The sequence below is a fragment of the Melospiza georgiana genome, chromosome 11 (genome assembly GCF_028018845.1).
Source record: "Melospiza georgiana isolate bMelGeo1 chromosome 11, bMelGeo1.pri, whole genome shotgun sequence".
Taxonomy (NCBI): Eukaryota; Metazoa; Chordata; class Aves; order Passeriformes; family Passerellidae; genus Melospiza; species Melospiza georgiana.
In genome coordinates, this window is record NC_080440.1 from 4,847,833 (window position 1) to 4,867,340 (window position 19,508).

The 19,508-nt window shown below is 43.5% G+C and overlaps 1 protein-coding gene across 5 annotated transcripts; it reads left to right on the plus strand.

Moving 5' to 3' along the window:
* The first annotated feature begins 1,114 nt into the window (after positions 1-1,114).
* EOGT (EGF domain specific O-linked N-acetylglucosamine transferase) lies at positions 1,115-19,139 on the plus strand. 5 transcript variants are annotated; one of them, XM_058032246.1, is made up of 17 exons: positions 1,115-1,321; positions 1,771-1,817; positions 2,644-2,873; positions 3,225-3,325; positions 3,879-3,987; positions 4,074-4,168; positions 5,236-5,340; positions 6,771-6,877; positions 7,412-7,515; positions 9,953-10,045; positions 10,710-10,781; positions 11,310-11,396; positions 12,666-12,734; positions 13,583-13,644; positions 14,653-14,772; positions 15,718-15,820; positions 16,189-19,139. In XM_058032246.1, exons 3-17 carry the CDS (start codon positions 2,664-2,666, stop codon positions 16,333-16,335), a joined length of 1,584 nt encoding a protein of 527 aa, XP_057888229.1. In that variant the 5' UTR covers positions 1,115-1,321; positions 1,771-1,817; positions 2,644-2,663; the 3' UTR covers positions 16,336-19,139. The 5 variants fall into 5 exon arrangements, with proteins under 5 accessions (XP_057888229.1, XP_057888228.1, XP_057888230.1 ...); XM_058032245.1 differs by having other exon boundaries at positions 1,115-1,309; XM_058032247.1 differs by having other exon boundaries at positions 1,115-1,309; positions 2,649-2,873.
* The last annotated feature ends 369 nt before the right edge of the window (positions 19,140-19,508 follow it).

The following is a 19,508-nucleotide window of genomic DNA, read 5'->3' on the forward strand; positions in this document are numbered from 1 at the left end:
TTACTCTGGTACTCACTTCCCTTAGGAGCTCGTGTTCAAAATCCCATGTCAAATTCACATGAAAGAAGGGTTAGTTTTTTTTTTTTTCCTGCTCCATGTTGTAATTTATGTGCTTACATTTTACTAAGGGCTATAATGATCCTTAATAAGAGGTGAAATGGTTATCACAGTGAAATTGAACCCTTTGGTTTCTAGTTGTAAAATATGTATAAACTGTATAAAGCACGGGCCAGCATAAAATAAAATTTTCTGCTAACCAGTGTGCTCTGGTTCTCTTTGAGAAATGACTTAATTCTGGGGAGGATGGGTGGATGGGTGTGAACCTAGTGCTGTGAAAGGAAAATATTACTTAAGGTAGAAGATACCAGATATAGTTAACTACAGGTACAGATGGCAGTAGAAGTCTTGCGGTACCGTGGGTATTTATCTACGAGGGGCTGCTTTATTTCTAAATGCACCGCAGCGATGGGGTTGTGGATGATGTGAAATCCAGACTAATTTCCTTTATTCAGGTAAGCGGTGTCCCTGCGGGGTCAGCGCCGCGTTCTCTCGGTTTCCTGGCTCGGGCCGAGCGTTTGTTCCTCGTTTCCCACCTGGCAGCGAGGGGAGAGGAGGTGTGGGCTGTGGGGAGGATTCAAAGCTCTTGGGTGTCGGCGCCTGTGCCTCCCCCGGCGCTCGTCACTGCGGGAATTGGGTCAGGTGGGGGTGCGGGCAGGGGCAGGGCGCTGCCGTGTGCCAGGGGCAGCGGGGAGGCGCCGCCGAGCCTCGCCCGGCCCCGCTGCTGCCGGCCCGGGCTCGGGGGGACGCCCGCAACAATGGGGCGCCGGAGCCTGCGCTTCCTGCCGGGCCGCGGCAGGAAAAGGCCCTTTCCCTCCGCATCCTGCGCTCGCCGCTCCCCGGCCGGCAGCGCTTAATTTCCGGCAGCAGAAGGAAGGAGCGGCTGCTCCGCCGCTGCTCCCCGCGGGCAGGTGCCCTCACTGCGGGCCCACCTGAGCCGAGCCGAGCCGAGCCGAGCCCGAGCCGCGCCCGGCGCTGCGCCTCCGCCCCGGCCCGCGGCTCCTCCTTCCCTCCCTACCTCCCTTCCCTCCTTCCCTCGCTGCCTCCCTGCCCCGGGCGGGGCGGGCCCGGCGCTGCCGTCCGCTCCTCCCTCGCACCCGCTCGGAGCCCGGCGGGGCCGCACCGAGCGCTGCCCCCGGACATGAGGATTGAGGCCGGCGGCGAGCGCCCAACAGGAGCAGCGGCCGGTCCCGTGGGCCGCGGGGCTCCTCGGGGCCCGCGGGGCTGAGACACTCGGGGAGATAAACACCCGGTGAGATACGCGGTGAAACACGCGGTGAAACACGCGGTGCGATGCGATGCTGTGCCGGGGAGCGCAAGGCGGGGCGGCGGTGCCGGGTCCGGCGCGGGTGTGACAAACGTGGGTCAGGCAGCAGGTCCGACCGGGCCAGGTCTGGGTCTGGTCCTGGGTCTATCACAGAACCCAGCACGGCCTGGCTCAGGATGCCGGGCACCTTCCCCGAGTGACAGCCCCAGGGGTGGGGAAGGGCCGCGTGTTTTGGGGCCACGGCCGGGTTGGTGATGGGAGAGGGGATGCGTGTGAAACAGCCCGAGCCCCGGCTGTGTGCGGGGAAAGGACCCGAGAGCCGGGTCAGCGCCGTGCCCGGGCCGTGCCAGCTGCTCTCATTGCTGGGAATTGTCCCCAGGAGCAGGACACTGAGCAAATCTCCTTTTTCAGGACGTACCCAACTCCACTTTCCTCCCCCGCTCTAGGTTTCTGTACCTGGGAAAGCTGAAGCGGTTCCTCTCAAACCAAACAGGTAAAACTGCTTGTATCGCAGGAATTTTGCTAAAGGCTTCACTTGAAAGCAAGCATGCAAATTTTAGCAAATTATAACGCCAAAAAAGGTGGAGTTTAGATACAAGCCATATATTTTCTCTGAAAGTTTAATGGCTCAAAGCAGAGGTGTTAGATGAGAAGGTTGTGTTAGCAGGAAGGAATGCAATCAGCTTTAGGGTACACAGATGTGTGGGCCTGTGTATGTGTACATGTGTATATATATAAATACACTTCTATTATGTATAAAATTATATATAGAATATACTCTGTAGTCAAGTTTCTTTAACATGATGTTAAGCCCTAAAAACAGGCATCCTGTAAGACTTAGCTGTGACCCTCTATTTGTGTCTGCCTATTTTTCCATCAGCCAATTATTAGTTCAAAATGGAGAATGTGTTTTTTTCATACTTATTTTAAAACTAAAAATCCTTCTTTTCTCACCCCTCCCCCCAGCTCTTGCACTTTTTCCCCCTTCTCACTGGATATTACATGCTCTATACTTGGTTTCCACACTGAACTCTCAGGATCCCTTGGCATTTAGCTAAAGTAAACACACCCATTTTAGCTTGACTGGGAGTTTGTAGTGCATAATAACACTCAATGACTAATGATTCAAAGATAATCCTGAGGTTGAGCAGTCTGGCCTCTCAGTGAAAGTTTGGTCTTCACAGGAAAAAGAAACCACCCCAGAAATGCAAGTACAAATTCTTTGACTGTATGTCTGACTCTGACTGAATTTTGTCCTGTGTGCTTGAAATGCTGCAGATATGTTAATTTCTTTTTTGTTTTCTGTTTTATTTATAAAGCACAGAACTCGCAGGTTGCCATGTTTATGTTGCTCGTGTTTGGATTGCTACTGCACGAAATCCTGGCTAATTCCCAAGCTGAAAATCCTACTGAATTCCCAAACATCCAGGAAGAGCCATTGTACAGCTACAAAGCCATCAACTTGCCAGATGAGCACATCCCCTACTTTCTGCACAATAACCAGCATGTTGCTGACATCTGCAAGCAGGACCCTCTTTGCCCATATAAAGTAAGTTTCCTTTTTCCTGTTTGTTTGTTCAAATGCCCTGTTGGGGTGATTTGTTGCAGCAGTTAAAGATGGTGGTTAATTGGTTTCCTTGCCAATTAGTCAGGGAAAGGATTTGTCTTAGAACCTATAAAAGACAAGAGTGACATTGATGTGCATGTGTGACCACTTTGGAGCCTGTGCTGTGCATGAGGAATCTGGGTGTTGTTTCTCAAACTCTGTTTGAAAACAGACCAAACCAAAAGCCTTTTATGTGAGATTTATGAGCAAGATGTCATTTAAAAGCTAACAGCTTACTTAAGTCATTTCCCATTTTCCTGTTGCAAAACCTGATTCAGTCATTCTGTGTTGCAGAAACACTTGAAGAAACTAAAATCCTGCTGGGGTTATGAGAAATCTTGCAGATCAGAGAACAGGTTCAGTTACCCAGTGTGTGATTATGTTGAAACTGGGTGGTAAGTTTAATTTTAAATATCTACTGTACATTGTGGCAAAAAAATAGTGTAGTGCTCACATTGATACAGTAGTGAAGCAAGCATTATTGTAATATTTAAAGTGTGATTTTTTTTGTGGACACCTGTGTGTGTATATATATATAATGTGTGTATTTATGCATAATGAGCCTTTCAACATGGTTTTAACAATTTAACTTTTTAAGGAAGAAAATACTGCTAGAAATGCTTCCTGCCAGAATGTTTTCATTATTCTGATGTAGCCTTGAATTCAGAGTCCTAAAATAGCTGTATTTCCTTTCTTAGCTTTAAAAACAGAGGAAAAAATGTAGAAAAAAATGTGTACCCTTTTAGGGGAGAATAGCTTTAAATTAAATTGTCATTGATGTTTTCTCTTACATGCAGCTGATAAGTGCTTCCTGTTTTGGCATCTTAAATGCCAATAAAGTAACTGGCTGGTTCCTCTGTTCCACTTTCAGTGGAAAAATGTGATCTGTTGAAGTTATTACTAGAATTGAGCAACCTCGGTTTGTTTCCTCTTTCCTTCACACACCAGGGCAAGTGACATTGAGACAGCCCAGCAGATATTCTGGAAACAAGCAGACTTTGGGTATGTTCAGGAGAGGCTCAGTGAAGTGAAAACCCACTGCAAGCCTGCAGCAACAGTAGGTATTTCTGACAGATCTGATGCTTTGCGCTTGTTTTTAAAAATAATTTTTGTCGTTGACAGGATTCTACTTGTTCTTAACAGGGGGATTCATCTCTGACCTGCTCCCAGTACCTTCAGCACTGCAGAGCAACAAACCTGTACATTGATTTACGAGCTGTGAAGAGAAACCACGACAGGTCCCTGATTTGCCTGGGTTATAGCAGGGAAAAGCATTTGAGAATTGGTTTAAAAAGCTGGTTTCCTTGTTGCTAGGGGTTTTACTTGTTTTACTTCTTACTGCCAGCAGTTTCAGTGCTGATCAGAGGCTTGCTGCTGAAGCCCTGTAAAGGTTTGCCCCTCTTCATTGCTGGCTGCTGCTGGTGGTGGTGTAAAAACCCAAGTTCTCACTTCTATGGAATGATGATGGGTGATTGAAATCCTCCCTGAGAGAAGAGAACATGTTTCTGTGTCTTCAGCCATGTCCTTCCTTGATCAGATGATGTGCAAAATACAATTGCTTTTGTCTGAGGAACCAAGACATTTCCTGTGCCCTTATAGCAGATCCAGGAGCTGCATTTTGAGATACTGAGTGACTGAGGAGAGATCTGAACCCTGATCTTCCACATCTCAAATTAAAAAGCCACAAATTGGAAACTGGATGAAAAAACCATGCCAGTGGTTTTGGACTCTGACTTGTGTTTGAAGTCAGTGTCTTGATCTGGTTCATGACTGATATTACCCTTCAGAATGGGTTTTGTCATCATCACAGCCTGTCCTGAAAACTAATTTAGGCAATTCCTTTACCTGGCAACTTGTTTTCATGAAACTTGTTCTTACATCTTACTCTTCATATGTCATGTAAGACCCTTGGGTAGCAAAGTGGGTTGTGAATCTGAGGTAAATTTCAGTAAGAAATTGTTAAAAACAAACAAAATCTCCAACCAGTGATGGTCCTGTGAAGCATCACTGTAATGAAACAAAATTTGATTAAATTACTTATGTGGGTATCTGTAAATAATTCTTAATAACATTCTGGGTGATTAGTGCTGCTTTCTAAGATGATGCCTACACCTTTGAGGACACCACTATGGTTATTTGGGGGTTGTGGGAAGTTCTTGATTTACACTGAGGAAAACACTCAAGGTTTAAATATGTGCGAAGTGCCTTGCTGAACTGAGACTAAGCAGCACTGGCTTGAGTGTGTAATTGAGATTGCAGGGCACTGTTGCACAAAGGCTGATGGGCTTTTTCTAATTTGCATTAGATTCAAAGAAGACTTTTTCCAGAAGGGAGAAATTGGTGGTCATTGTACCCTCGATGTTCAGGCATTTTTGGCTGAAGGTCAACGCAAGAGCCCTCTGCAGTCTTGGTAAGAATCTCTTCTCAAGGCTGCTTCCAAGTTAATTTGCTAATTACTTTTATTTTTATCATTGGCATTACCAGCTGTGTGTAGGGGATTTCATACTGAGGAAAGGCTTGCTCCTTTTGGGGTCAGTTTGAGAGCTGACATTGGAAACCTCTGGCAATTACATCTCTGCAGACAGTCTGAGCCACACTGTGTGTAATTGTGTCCTGCCTCACTTGCAGCAGCAAAAGATGTGAAAGCACCTTGCAATAGGGAGTTGTAACTTGTTGTAAGTTGTAAGTTCAGGTGTTTTCTGGGCCAGGTGCTGATGCTGTCCCTGATCTGGGTGTGGAAGGGGTGATTGTTTTCTGCTGAGATGCCCTTGTGTTCCCACAGCCCTTGGTGAGGATGATGGGGATGTGTGCTGGGGTTCCCCATCCCTTGGTGAGGGTGCTGGGGATGTGCTGGGGTTCCCACAGCCCTTGGTGAGGATAATGGGGATGTGTGCTGGGGTTCCCACAGCCCTTGGTGAGGATGATGGGGATGGGCTGGGGTTCCCCATCCCTTGGTGAGGATGATGGGGATGTGCTGGGGTTCCCCAACCCTTGGTGAGGGTGATGGGGATGTGCTGGGGTTCCCCATCCCTTGGTGAGGATGATGGGGATGTGCTGGGGTTCCCCAACCCTTGGTGAGGGTGATGGGGATGTGCTGGGGTTCCCCATCCCTTGGTGAGGATGATGGGGATGTGCTGGGGCTCCCTTCCCCTTGGTGAGGATGATGGGGATGTGTGCTGGGGTTCCCTGGGCTGGGAATGTGAGGTGGGCTGAGTCCACAGGCTGAGTAGGAAGTGCAGAGCATCACAGTTTGCATTTTAGCACTTCAAAGCTGCCTTGCCAGTTAATTGATGGAGGAACTGGAGCCATTAAGATCCTTATAATAATTCATTCTCATGCTTTGCTTGTATTTTCTTTTTCTTCCTCTATTTTTCATTGATGTTTAATTTAAATCAAGAACTGCTGCAGAGGAGGATTTTCTCCTCTACCTGCTATTGTCATCACAGCTGCTCATCCTTGTTTAGATGCAGGAACAATAAATACTGCCTCTACATTCATTATTCCAACCAAAGCATGGAAATCTCACTGGAGTGTCTCTGGCAAGGCAGATCAAGTTGAGATCCAGGTTCTGAGGCTCTTTGTTACATCCCTGCTGCCTTGATTTGGAGATCAAAGGTGCTGCTCACTCCTGAGATCAAAGGCAGTGTTTAACCTCTAGAAGCCCTGAAGAACATTCCATTATAATTTCACATAATTTTAATTGTCAGACTCCGTCAGTTTCCAGCAGTCCTGTTAACTGAAATGGACTGGAAGGACAGTTGCTAAATCTGAGACATGGGAAGTACATTGGTTTAAGAGTGTTGATGTCAAAGCATATTCCGTGTGATTGAATCTCTCTAGGTTTGCAGAACTCCAGACATTCACTGCACTAGACTTCAGGCCTCTAGAGGATGGGAAGTGTGACATTGTTATTGAAAAGCCAACATATTTCATGAAATTAGATGCAGGTAATTGGTATCTTTGGTTTATTTTTTTGTTTCTCCTCTGTTTCATGGACATTTTTGTGCACCAAGAATGAACAAGAGAGCACCTGAGGGATGGCTTGGGCTGGTGTGAAAGTGCAAGTTTGTCCTGTGGTCCCAGAGCTTCCCCCAGCCCCACTAAAGCAGAACCAGAGCTGTCCTAAGGCCACTTCTCATTTTCCCTGTGCCTGACTGGGCAGTGTTAAAGCAGGAGATCCTTTCACATCCTTCAGCTGCAGACTGTAAAGAGAAACAGCACATGAAGCTCATCTTATTCTTTCTTTTGGTCACTCTTCTAACTCTGTTTTTTTTTTTTTTTTTTTTTTTTTAAACACATTTTACCTCATATTTCTTTCCTTGATTACTTCCTTTTAGATGTTCTTTTTTAGGGTATATTAGGAGGATTCAAAGGGTCAGAAGCAGGGGAAGCTAATATAAAATGCAGGATGCTAACCTGCATAAACTAGTAAAAATAGAGCAAGTAATGCAGCGTTTTGCTAACAATTCTTTCTTTTCCAGGTGTTAATATGTACCATCACTTCTGTGACTTTGTCAATCTTTACATTACCCAGCATATCAATAATTCCTTCAGTACTGATGTCAACATAGTCATGTGGGACACTGTAAGTCTGCTCTGCTTTTAACATATTTCTGATGGGTTGTAGTTCTGCTTTATAGAGGCTCTGAAGGTTTTGGTAGCCAATCCTCAGCTCTCTTGTGGCCACAGCCACGTGGAACTGATAAATTTCTGGATCCTTTTAATGCAGGTGTATTAGAGAATAGTTAGAGAACAGACTTTCTATGATAAACCATGTGCTGTTGGAATGCTCAGCTATGCTAGCACATAGTTATACCTTTTTTTTTGGTGTGGCCTCAAAAATAATCTGATCAATATTTCTAGTCTGTAGCATTTGAAGTTTTAACTGGTTTCTGTGGTTTTTTTTTTGTCTTGGAATATTGAAGTAGGTTTGCTCAACTGTTTTTTCTATATTTAAAAAGAAATGCAGTCTTGCATGTTTGTAAATCAGTAATGTGCAGCTTCTAGCAAAGAAAACAGTTAAATGAAATCCTTATATATAAAAACAGAGTTTAATATTTAATTCCTTTAAGTAGCCTTCTTACAGTTACTTTCCTCAATCACCTCTCACATTGCCATGATAACATAAAACAAATTTTTAAGTGGGGCTGTTTCTGCTGTGCTGCTGAGTTGAAACCATGACTGTGTTTGAGTAATATTAGTTTTATTGGACAGTATTTAAGTTGTGTAGGAGAGTATTAAACTAATGGGACAATTTGTAATATGCCAGATAAAGTGCATAATTAGGTCTAGAAATAACAGTTCTTGAATATGTCACTGTCCCACACCCATTTTGTGATCATAAATTGTTTAGTTTTCTCTCTGAGCATTTACTGCCAGGACAACTAAACTTCAATAGAGAACTGCAAATATCCCCTGCTTGCTGATTTATGAGAAACCTGTTTGACTAGAAGAAACTGGTTTTTTTCTAATTCTATTGTATTTTAAAACTAAAATCAGTGCCATCTCTCAGATGAGTGAGCTCTCTAGGTATTGCACAGGACCTGTTAATCCAGCTCTGGTGGCTCTCTGACAAGATCAGGTGTCAGACAGCATTGCAAATTACTTTGAAAAGCAGCTCTTTGTCTTATATCAGCAGAATCAAATAACTCTTTCAGCTGTGCCATTCAAAGCAGTGCCACAATTAATCAATTTAAATGAGCATCACCTGCTCAGGCAGCTGGAGTTCATTGCTATGTAAAACCAGGTGATGGCACCAGTCAACTGCTGATGAACTGTCTGTGCTCATCAAAAGGTGCACTTGGGCTTATTATTCATTCTCTCTTTTATTTTTTTTTTAACTTGATGTAATTAGATTTGGCCATACTTCCTACCTACTGTTCTTATTAAAGAGCATTGCCCTTAGATGTAGGTTAAACAAAGCAGAAAATGAGTAGGAATTCCACTGGGTGTTGGTGCGCAGTTCACTGTGAACGCAGGGAAGAAATGTTTATAAAGCACTTTTAAGGAGAGCAGAGGGTTAGAGAGTGGCGCTTTCATCACTTCTCCATGGCCAGAAGGGAGTCTGGATTGTGAAATTTATTAATAACTAATGGCAGAGCACAAGGAAGGTCTCTGGAACCAAAGGAAATCTGGTGCCCTTTAGATTCTTTTACATTTCACCAAATATCTCTTCTCTCCTGCTATCATTTGCAGTCCCGTTTTCAAATTTCATATTTAGAATGTTTCCACACAACTTTCCAAGCAGCCTGAGCTGGCCCCAGAGCTGAAAGGAATCTTCAGTGAGAACCTGCACCAGGGCTAATGAGGGCACATTTAATTGCATTGCAAGAGCCAGAGGTGGTGACTGAGCCCTGGGATGGGCAGGAAAGGTGACAGATGGAAGGCAGGGGCCCCTGCTGATGGCTCTTTAAAAGCTCCCCACAGAATGAAATATTTTACTGCTCTGTATGGAAACCCCCAGGTGTTCCTTCCACCAAATCAGATCATGGCCATCAGTTTGTGATACCTGTGCCACATGCAAGTGACAATCCCCCAACAGGCAAATGCAAAACAAGCTTGTTATGACTTGTTACCTCAAACTTCAGTGCTGCACTTGAATTCCCAGGTGTTTTATTTTTTTTTTTAATCTCAGGAGTTGAGATTCAGGCCTCCTACCAGCTCTGTGTTTGTGTTGCTTCAAATTTAACTTGTGTTCTGTTGACTCTGGGAAAAGTAATTCTCACTCCTAACTCAGAAATTATAATCTGCTACTGAAGAAATTGTCTAGTTTGCTAATTTGTAGAAGTTTTTATTAAAAATTAACCACCTGAGAGGTAATTTGAGTTACCTGCCAGTGCAAACACAGAGTTTGATGCTGTGGAATATCTGTGTTCTGTGCTAGGCTGCCTTGAGTCCTGTGGTGGTGTTGCACATATTAACTGTATTAAAACTCATATACAGGACCTGTAAATTATGAAGAGAGGTTCTAATATGCATTTTTGTAATTGTTGTACCCTTGATTTTTTTTACTTTCCTCCTAGAGCTCATATGGCTACGGTGACCTGTTCAGTGAGACATGGAAGGCATTTACTGACTATGAAATAATTCACTTGAAAACTTTTGACTCTAAAAGGGTATGGAATTCTATATTTTGTTTTAATTCATAGTCACTAGGGAGCAGACATGACAACATCTCAAGCTTCTTGCAGTTATGGGTGTTCCAGAGGAAAGCATTAATACTTTTCTATTAATGTTTAATTTATGTAATACGAGTATTCTACCTTAGAAACAAGAGACAGAACTGTAACCTGATTCTGTGATGTGTCTGTCCTTTATATAGATGGACCTAACTTTTGTGTCCTTCTGCAGGACTCCCAACTGAAGTTAAGGGTTTTCAAATGGTCTTTCTGAAGTCTTCTGATTCCTCCTGAGGTGTTTCTTTCCCCTTGTAACTCTTGGCATTCCTGCTGCTTATCATGTAAAAAAATTTACACAAAAAAAAAAAATTGCATCTATTCAGAGCTAATTTCAGCCTCCTCAATCTAGTCTAAACTTCCTAACTGGTTTCCCTCTCTTTAGTCCATGTTTGTTCTGCCTGGGGGTGCTTTCATCACCTCTTCCCACACTTTTATATCCCAAAGGAGAGCTCCTTGGGGATCTTTGTTCTGTTCCTTGGCACAGCCAGCAAGCCAGGCTGTGCTTGGCAGGAGCAGTGATTGCTGCCTCGTTGGGAGCAGGGCTGGCAGGGAATGGGCTGGGGAGGAGCAGTGGGTGTAACTCCTGGTGATCCCCTTGCAGGTGTGCTTCAAGGAAGCCGTGTTCTCTCTGCTGCCTCGGATGCGGTATGGATTGTTCTATAACACCCCTCTGGTGAGTGCCTCCATCCATCCATCCATCCATCCATCCATCCATCCATCCATCCATCCATCCCTCCCTCCCTCCCTCCCTCCCTCCCCCCCTCCCCATCTGAGCTGGGAAACCCCTCCAATATAATGAAATACACTGCAGTGAACGTTCCAGCTCCAAATGGAATGATCTTCCCTAAAGATTGGGAATTTAAAGTTATTCCAGCTGGTTGTGTGCAGTCTCCTGTGTCACAGCTCAGGAGGTGCAAATTATTCCCCTTGAATGGGTGGGCACTGTGAGCTAACTGGTATTTTTGCAGAGCACAAGAGCTTCAGCACAGTCAGACGTCCCTGAGGGCATTAGCTCACACACTCAGGCTCTAGCACTGGAGTTACATTTCCTTCTAAATGAAAGTGCCACTTGTGCTGCAGTGAATAGCACAGTGCATGATACTGGGCTTTTGTTCCACTAGAATGTTAAAAACCTGATCACAAAGCTCAGTTTTCTGAGTGAAATAACCCTGTGTATTAACAGTTCCTTTTTTAATTTCAGATCTCTGGCTGCCACGGCACGGGGCTGTTCAGAGCCTTTTCTCAGCATGTGCTGCACAGATTAAATATCACCCAGGAAGGACCCAAGGTGTGATAACTGCATAAAGCAGCTGCAGTGTGGAGATGGTGGCTCTTGCCAGAGAACAGCAGTGGCAAACTGAGCCCAGTGGGGAATGGGGGTGTACCTGTGAGCTTTTTGTCCTTTCCTGTGATGTTTAGGGTTCGGGTTTTCCCTGTAAAAACCTTCAGAGAACATTTGTGTATGTTTGTGGGAGTTGCCCTTATGTCTTATTTCTGTAGGACAGGCTTTGGAGCATTCTCCTTCCAGCCTTAGGGTCTCATCCCTGTGTCCATTCCCTGTGCTGGAGGCCTTTGTGTCCTTCCTAGTTAAATCAGACACAAATTCCACAGAGCAGCAATGGGAATCCCAGAGCAGAGCAGAGCTTGCCCTTTATCAAGGATGCTGCTGAGCTGGGATCAGAGCTGCACACACAGGAACCTGCTCCTTCCATGCTGCTGAGCTGGGGTCAGAGCTGCACACACAGGAACCTGCTCCTTCCATGCTGCTGAGCTGGGATCAGAGCTGCAAACACAGGAACCCGCTCCTTCCATGCTGCTGAGCTGGGATCAGAGCTGCAAACACAGGAACCTGCTCCTTCCATGCTGCTGAGCTGGGATCAGAGCTGCAAACACAGGAACCTGCTCGTTCCATGCTTGCCCAGCACCATCTGGCTGCTCTGGGCTTCCCTCCTGCTCACCCTGATGGTTTCTGCACGTTGCCTTGGTGGCCAGGGCAGCTCTGGGCTGGCTGAACTCTCTGCTGGAGAGAGGCCCACAAATTATTGCTGAGGGCACATTCAGAGCTCTGCACAGGCATTTAGTTATGCTTCTCCTGCTGACACTAATGGGAGCCATGCAGTTAAATCTCTTTATTCCACTTGGAGCGCTCGCCCCTGTGAGTCCAATTAATTAAAAGAGGTAAAAGGAGGAGCTGTTAGAGAAGTAAAAAATTTTTTTTTCCCCAAGGAACTTGTGCACAAGCCATCCAGAAAGCTGCTTTCCCGCTTTCAAAAACTGCCAGATAATGTGTAATACAAAGGCTCTTTTGTACTGAATAGAAGAAATATTTCAGAAAATATTTAGTTCTTGGTTAATAATCCAAATTTCGCAAAGTTTTTGATGCTTTGAATCTGTCAGAAAATACAATGTGCATTTTAAGGTGGTTATGCCATTACATGTGGAAGGAGCATATTTAGTTGCTCAAATAATTGCCAGAAGTAATAATGGAAGAGTTTGGGATTGTTTTTCTTGTGAGGGCTGCCTCTTAGCTAATACACTGCTGCTTCTTTCTTTTTAGGATGGGAAAATTCGAGTCACCATCCTCACCCGCAGCACGGATTACCGGAAAATATTAAACCAGAATGAGGTGTGGCTCTTTGTATATTTAAAAAATATTTATTAGAAGTTAAATTTTACTTTATTGGGTTGATTTTTTTGTTCAGGTACAGCCAAGACATCTATTTTCTGGCAAATCTTGGATAAATATGTCCAATGTTTATATTAATTTGTTCTGAAATGTCTTCTAGGCAGTCTCAATTTCTGTACCCCAGACACTGAACCTTGCTGCCCTTTCTAAAGATCCAGTGGAAGACTACAAATGTAATACTAAAAGTATTTCCTCTGAGCAAACAGACACTGCAGATCCTCTGATAAAATGAAATTATTTCACTTTCAAATTATTCCTTTTATTTATAGCATCTCCAGTGTTGAAGTCTAACAAAACCCTTTGTAATGCCTGCAGATTGAAAAGCACAAGCCCTTGTTTGTGCACTCAGAACATAATGAATTTTCATATTGATTTATGGTTTTGAATCATGCAACTTTATGGACTTGTGTAAAAGATTTTTTTAATGGTAAAATTGTATTATTTAAAGTTTTCATACCTGCTTTCATTCTTTACTGTTAGAGCCTGACAAAAATGAATTGGGATTATCATCCCCACCTTATGTAGGGAGAAACTGAGGCTGGTGAGATGCAGCAGCTCAGTGGCAGAGCAGACAGAGCAAAGGATTTGTGCTTTTTCTGCTGGCTGTCCTCAGCTGATGCCTCCACTGCTGCACATAGTCTGTGTTCTGGTAAAATGGCAAAGACGTTGGTTTTATGAAGGAGATAAAACCAGTAGAAGTTGGTTTTATCTTTACCAGGTCAGGAGTGCAAGGGAGCAATTAACTGAGGGAGGAGACCAAATCCTTGTGTTTTTATTGTTCTCCCCAGCTTGTGAATGCTTTGAAGACAGTGTCAACGCTGGAGGTCAGGGTGGTGGACTACAAGTACAAGTGAGTTGGTGAGGAGGTGCTGTGAGGGAGCTCCTCTGCCTGTGTCTGTCCCAGGGTAACCTGGCCAAACCCCAGCCCTGGGAAGGGAATTGTTGGGTGAGCTGGTGGAGCACACCCACTCCATAATGCACTAGTTAGGGTTAGCAGGCTCGGGTTAAAGCTGAATGAACAATGAACAAGGCTGGAAATCCCTTTTGCTCCTTCTCCCAAAGCCAGCTGTGTTCCCATCACCATTTTGCTCTGCAATAACTGTGTGAGCAGAGGTTTCTCTTCTGTGATGTCAGTGTCTTATTTTTTATGAGCCTTAGTTTGGTAATCAATAATAACTCTGATTATTTGCTGCTCTGGTGGCCCCTGAGGACACCACCTGAGGTCAGTTTGTGGTGCCAGGTGTAGCAGGCACTGTGCCTGGAAAAAATGGACTGATGGAAAAGTTCCCAAACAATGAATTCTTGTCCCAGATGGCAGCAGCTCCACCTGGAGCTGTCCTGAATGATGTAGGAAGATTTAAAAAAAAACCAGCATTAATATATCCATGTTCTTGACTAAACAGAGACAGGGGAGGATGTTTATTTGCGTATTTTACATTACACTGAGTGCAGTTCAGAAACAGGTATTTTATGCTGGGTTCTTAGGTTTTGTTTGGGGTATTTTGTTCTTAGTTTTGTGTTTTTTTTTTTTTTTTAAGTGATGCATTTTTTTAAAAGGCAAGTAAAAAGAAAAACCCTTAAACTTTCAAAAACTTTTAAGTTGACCAAAGTATTTTTGAAACAAATTCTTGTGATGTTTTGAAACCTGCCTGCATTTCCTTTCATTTCATGCTGAGTTACTGCTGGCTGCAGCACTTGTGATCCATAGTTTTGTTCCTTGAAAAATCAGTTCTCTCCCCCATTATTCCCTTCAGCCACTTTTGTGCTTTCCCCATGTTCTGCTGGGGTGGATAGAGCTGCCACATCACCTTTTTTTTTGTTTGTTTTTTATTAACCACTTTTGTTGTGTTGTCTGCAGGGAGCTTGAATTTTCTGAGCAATTGAGAATCACCCACAACTCTGATATTTTCATTGGGATTCATGGAGCTGGCCTGACCCACCTGCTCTTTCTGCCAGACTGGGCTGTTGTCTTTGAGCTGTAAGTCTGTCTGTCTGTCCTTCCCCCTCCATTTCACACACAACTGCTCCTGTTTGTTGCTGTGTGCCAATGAAGCCTCTCCCTTCCTGGTATTTGACCACCAGTGTTTGTCTTGCAGCCTTGTTTAGATTTCATATTTGGCAGCCTCTTCTCCTGGGGATCAGAACAGAGGAAGCTTTCACTATAAAATCCAGTGTAATTATATCATACAGGCTTAGCCTGTGATTTCTTAATCTTCCATGGCATAAATATAATGGGGAAATGGCAAACAATGAGAAAACCTCATTGCTCAGGCTCTGCCTGGTCAGTCTGAGATCTAAGGATGTTTTAGTGATGCAGGTGAGCTGATTATGTGCATGTGCAGGGCTATTATTGATATGAATTGATATGTGCTAGCACCCCCCTGGAGGTTTTTATATCCTCCTTTTTCTGCTCAGGACATGAGCACCAGCTGGCCAAGGTCAGTTTTGTGTTGTGTTTTGCCTACATTTCTCTTGTAGCTTCCTTTTAAAACATGTTTTATCACAAAGTAGGGGAGTCAGCAGACACTCCAATCTACAGAACAAAGCAGAAATCCAGAATGCTTCTTAGAAGGGCTCTGAATTCCCCATCCTGGGAAACTCTGCAGGACTGGTGTTTTGCAGCATAGGCTTGGCTCAGAATGTTTTTTGTCCATTCTCCAAAGAAGCTCAGAAACTCAGGGGTTGTTTTTCACGTGTCCAGGAGCTGCTGCAGCTGGACAGGGACATGTCTGATGTGCAGATGTGGCTCCAGCTGCCTCCAAGGCCACATCTGGACAGCAGAAGCAGCCCTTGCTGCTGTTTCAGAATTTCTCTATGGTTTTGGTCCCTTACAACTGGACAACATTTCAGTTTTTTCCTGTTTCACCCTGGTAACTTCAGCACAATCTCTGTAGGTAAATAAGTTTTTTCTGCCTGTCCCTAGATACAATTGTGAAGATGAGCGTTGTTACCTGGATTTGGCAAGGCTGAGGGGCATCCATTACATCACCTGGAGGAAAAGGAGCAAAGTATTCCCTCAGGATCAGGTAATGGTGGCCACACTGGAAGGGTGAGTGCTGGAGCTGAAGGAATTCGCAGCTCTCCTGCTTCACCTACCTGTGTTCTGGTATTTGAAATATGATATTCATTCTTTAGGCCAAAATAGCTTCCCTGGTCAGATTAAGAAATCATTTGATATTAATGGTTGAGGGAAGAAGAGAAATGAAATTAATTGGCCATGAACCATTCATAGCATGGCTGTTATGCAGTTCCTTTGCTGAATCTTTTGCCTCAGAGCAGATCAGTGGATCAGAAATAATAAATTAAAATGGCAGATCCTCAATTTTTTTCTTGCTTTTTTGAATGGAAGATGTATTGATCTTTTTGTCTAATAGTCCTTATCTTGTTTTCCTAGGGACACCACCCAACACTGGGAGAACATCCAAAATTTACAAACTACTCCTTTGATGTGGAAGAATTTATGTACTTGGTGCTTCTGGCTGCAAATCATGTTTCACAGCATTCAAAGTGGCCATTTAGGGTAAAACACGATGAATTCTAAATTAGACTTCTGACTGAAATACTGTTTTTAATTAATTACAAAGTGGCCTGGGTTGGAAGGGATTTTAAAGACAATCTCATTCCACCCCTGCCATGGGCAGGGACACCTTCCACTGTCCCAGGCTGCTCCAAGCCCTGTCCAAACTATCCTTGGGCACTGCCAGGGGCAGCCACAGCTTCTCTGGGCACCCTGTGCCAGGGCATCACCATCCTCACAGCCCTTGAGGGGGCTTTATTTAGAAGAATTTATCCCTTGTATCCAATCTAAACCCACTCCCTGTCAGTTTGAAGCCATTTCCCCCTGTCCTGTCACTACATGCCCATAAAAAAATAAATTTCCCCCTGTGAGGGAAATAACCCATTGTTCATTGCCAGACAACTTCTTAGCACCATACCTCTACTTTGTAATTCCTTTCTAATCTGGGAGGTTTTTATATGTAAAACTTATTTTTCAGACTATTTCTGGTTATTTGCACTGCATTTTTTCATTCCAGATTCTGAAATGCTCTTTATACCAAGATATGTCCACCCATTTCAGGTTTTCTGGGGTAGGTCCAGGGTCAGCGGACACTGCAAACTTCTGCTTTAAATTTAGAAACATTTTCACATTAGCGAGCACGTTCTTATGATTTTGCATTTAAATATAAACTTTGACTCTTGTCCCTGTAGTTATAAATGCTTCAATACAAGAAGTCTGCACAGTAGGCTCAGTCAGTTTTCTGTCTCAGAGCAGGTAAATATTTTCCTAAGTGAGTACTGAAAATTTCAGGCGATCTGAGTATTTCCTTTTTCACAAAAACCAGCACTCTGCATTGGAGAACTTGAGCAAATTGGAATGAAACTTGATTTTTTTTTTTTTTTGAGGATTCTAAAGGGAATGGCCTTCTAGTTTTTTTAAGGACAAATGATAGAATGTGTAGAGTGTCTTTCAGCTGCAGCTGGAAGGAGAGGAACTGATGAGGAACCTTGTTCTTGGAGTCACTAAAAGCCTAATTTTTAATATTCTTGTTTCCTCAAAATGTTGAGGAATTAATCCAGAAAACTTTTTAAATGAAATCTTTCCAAAGCCAGTAGCACAGTTCACTGTTTTCAGTGAAGGGAATATTAAACCAAAGCTGAGTTCTTTTTGAAATTCCCCCTGGAGCTGAGATGTTCAAGAGAGGAAAATAAAGGTAGCAGTTCTTTTGTCTTAAGTGGGGGCAGAAGGATGTCTAGAAGATTGAGTTCTTTGAGATAAAACCTTAGAGTCCTGTGTTTAAATTATGGATTTTTGGGGACTGTATCCCCATGCTGGACTTCCATTTCAGCCACACAGTTCAGGTGGCTCAGGGCAGGCACACATTTGTATGGAAAAGCAGGAGAGTTCTGGTAAATACAAACATTTCACTGCTCTAATTGTGGCTGGTATTGACTTCCCTTCCCCAGCAATTTCACAGGCTGTGGGTGCATTTACTGCCCTGTCTGTGCTGCTGGGGATGAGTTACTGTAAGCACAATTTTCATATGGATCTCTCAGACCTGAGTCAGTGCATGGGGAAGCTGGGCAGAGCTGAGACCTTCTTTTATTTTGTGTATGTGGTGCAATTCTTCCTGGAGAGTGTTGTTTTACTGAGGGGAAAAACTTGTTTCACTTTAAAGGACCATAGAAGCAAAATTGCACTTCTTAATATGAGGTGGGGGGGAAAAAAAAATCCCTTGAGCAATACCATCTCCTGTATTTGTATGTGTCTGTTGGGGTTTTTAGCTTGTGGGATTTGTATAAAACTTAAGCCAGTAAAATGTCTGTGTTTGAATGAAACCAAGTCAAAGGAAAGAAGACATTTAATTATGAACTGTGCACATAATTTTTTTTAATAAAAAGCTTTTTAATTAAAAAAGAGTGTAAAATTTTTGGTAGTTTGCCAGGTTTTAGAGGCAAATGTTTTAAATACTGTTAATTGTATGGAGCCACGTGTCTCTGCTTTCTCCTGCCATGACAGGCTGATGTTCTGAAGTCCAAAGTGACATTCAGGTTTATTTACCTGAAAATCACTGAGAGGTGATGCTGCCATTGCTGCCATCCTGCACTGCTGGCTTTAGTGCTGGGCGTTTGAAGCTTGGTTTGTGAAAACATTTGTGTGTATTTAAGTTCCTGTGGTGCAGGTGATGCTGCTGAAGGCAGTGGGTGAGTGCTGGGGTCTGCACAGGAGCAGCTAATGAGGAGCTGCTCTTTCAGATCATCGCTGAAACAAATGGTTGAACATATGTGTGGAGGAGAGGCTGCAGGGACCTCATCCAAGGGCAAAATATCCTGCCAACATTCACCAGCTTCAGCAGATTTGAGTGCAGGGTCAACATTGATGGCCAACATGTTATTCAGCCTTTATGGTTTAATATTGCTAGGATGAAAAGACTGTTTGTGTTGATTAATTTTTCAAATAGCACAAAATTTTCTTGGCAGAAGAAGGAGGTTTGGTTGGATTTTTGGGTTTTGCCAGTAAATCCTGAGGGAGTTTGGGCAACAGCAGAAATCTGGATTGTGGCTTGAAGAGCATCTGGACCATCTTGGGTCTGTCTGGAAGTTGGAATTTGAGGGAATCCATGAGACTTCAGGCAGGATATAGCTCTGGGTTAAGTTTTCCTAACAGACCTTGGGAATCTTGTTCCTTGCTACTTCTGATTTTCTAAAATTTACCCAAGTTTAGAGTCTAAGGGTCAGCTTGGCATCAGTGTGATGAATTCACTTTTGGGACTTTGTGTAATGTTGCAAGTCCTGAATGCTTTTGGGATTGCCTGTGTTTCCTGTGCAACGTAAACCAAGAGCTGGATTCGGAATAAAAAAAATAATTTATGGATGCATGTGGTTTCTTTCCTTTTTACTTCAGAATTTGTCAGATGTAAAAATTTCAGTTTTTTTCTTTGGAGGGTTCTGTGGAAGGTGGGTAAGTGTGAGAAATGGCTTGTGATGGGGAGGTGGCAAGTCAGCATTATTAATCTTAAAGGGTCTGATTATAAATATTAAGGCAATACATTTTTAAAGGCCATTAAGTAATAATGGAATTATTTAATTCTTGCTGTTAATCTTACCAGTACCATTAATGAGATAACTCAGGCTTTAGCATATCTCTTAATCCTGATTTTTTTTAAGGAGATAAACTGAAGAAAATGTTATCCTTGAGAGCTTTATGTGCTCAGA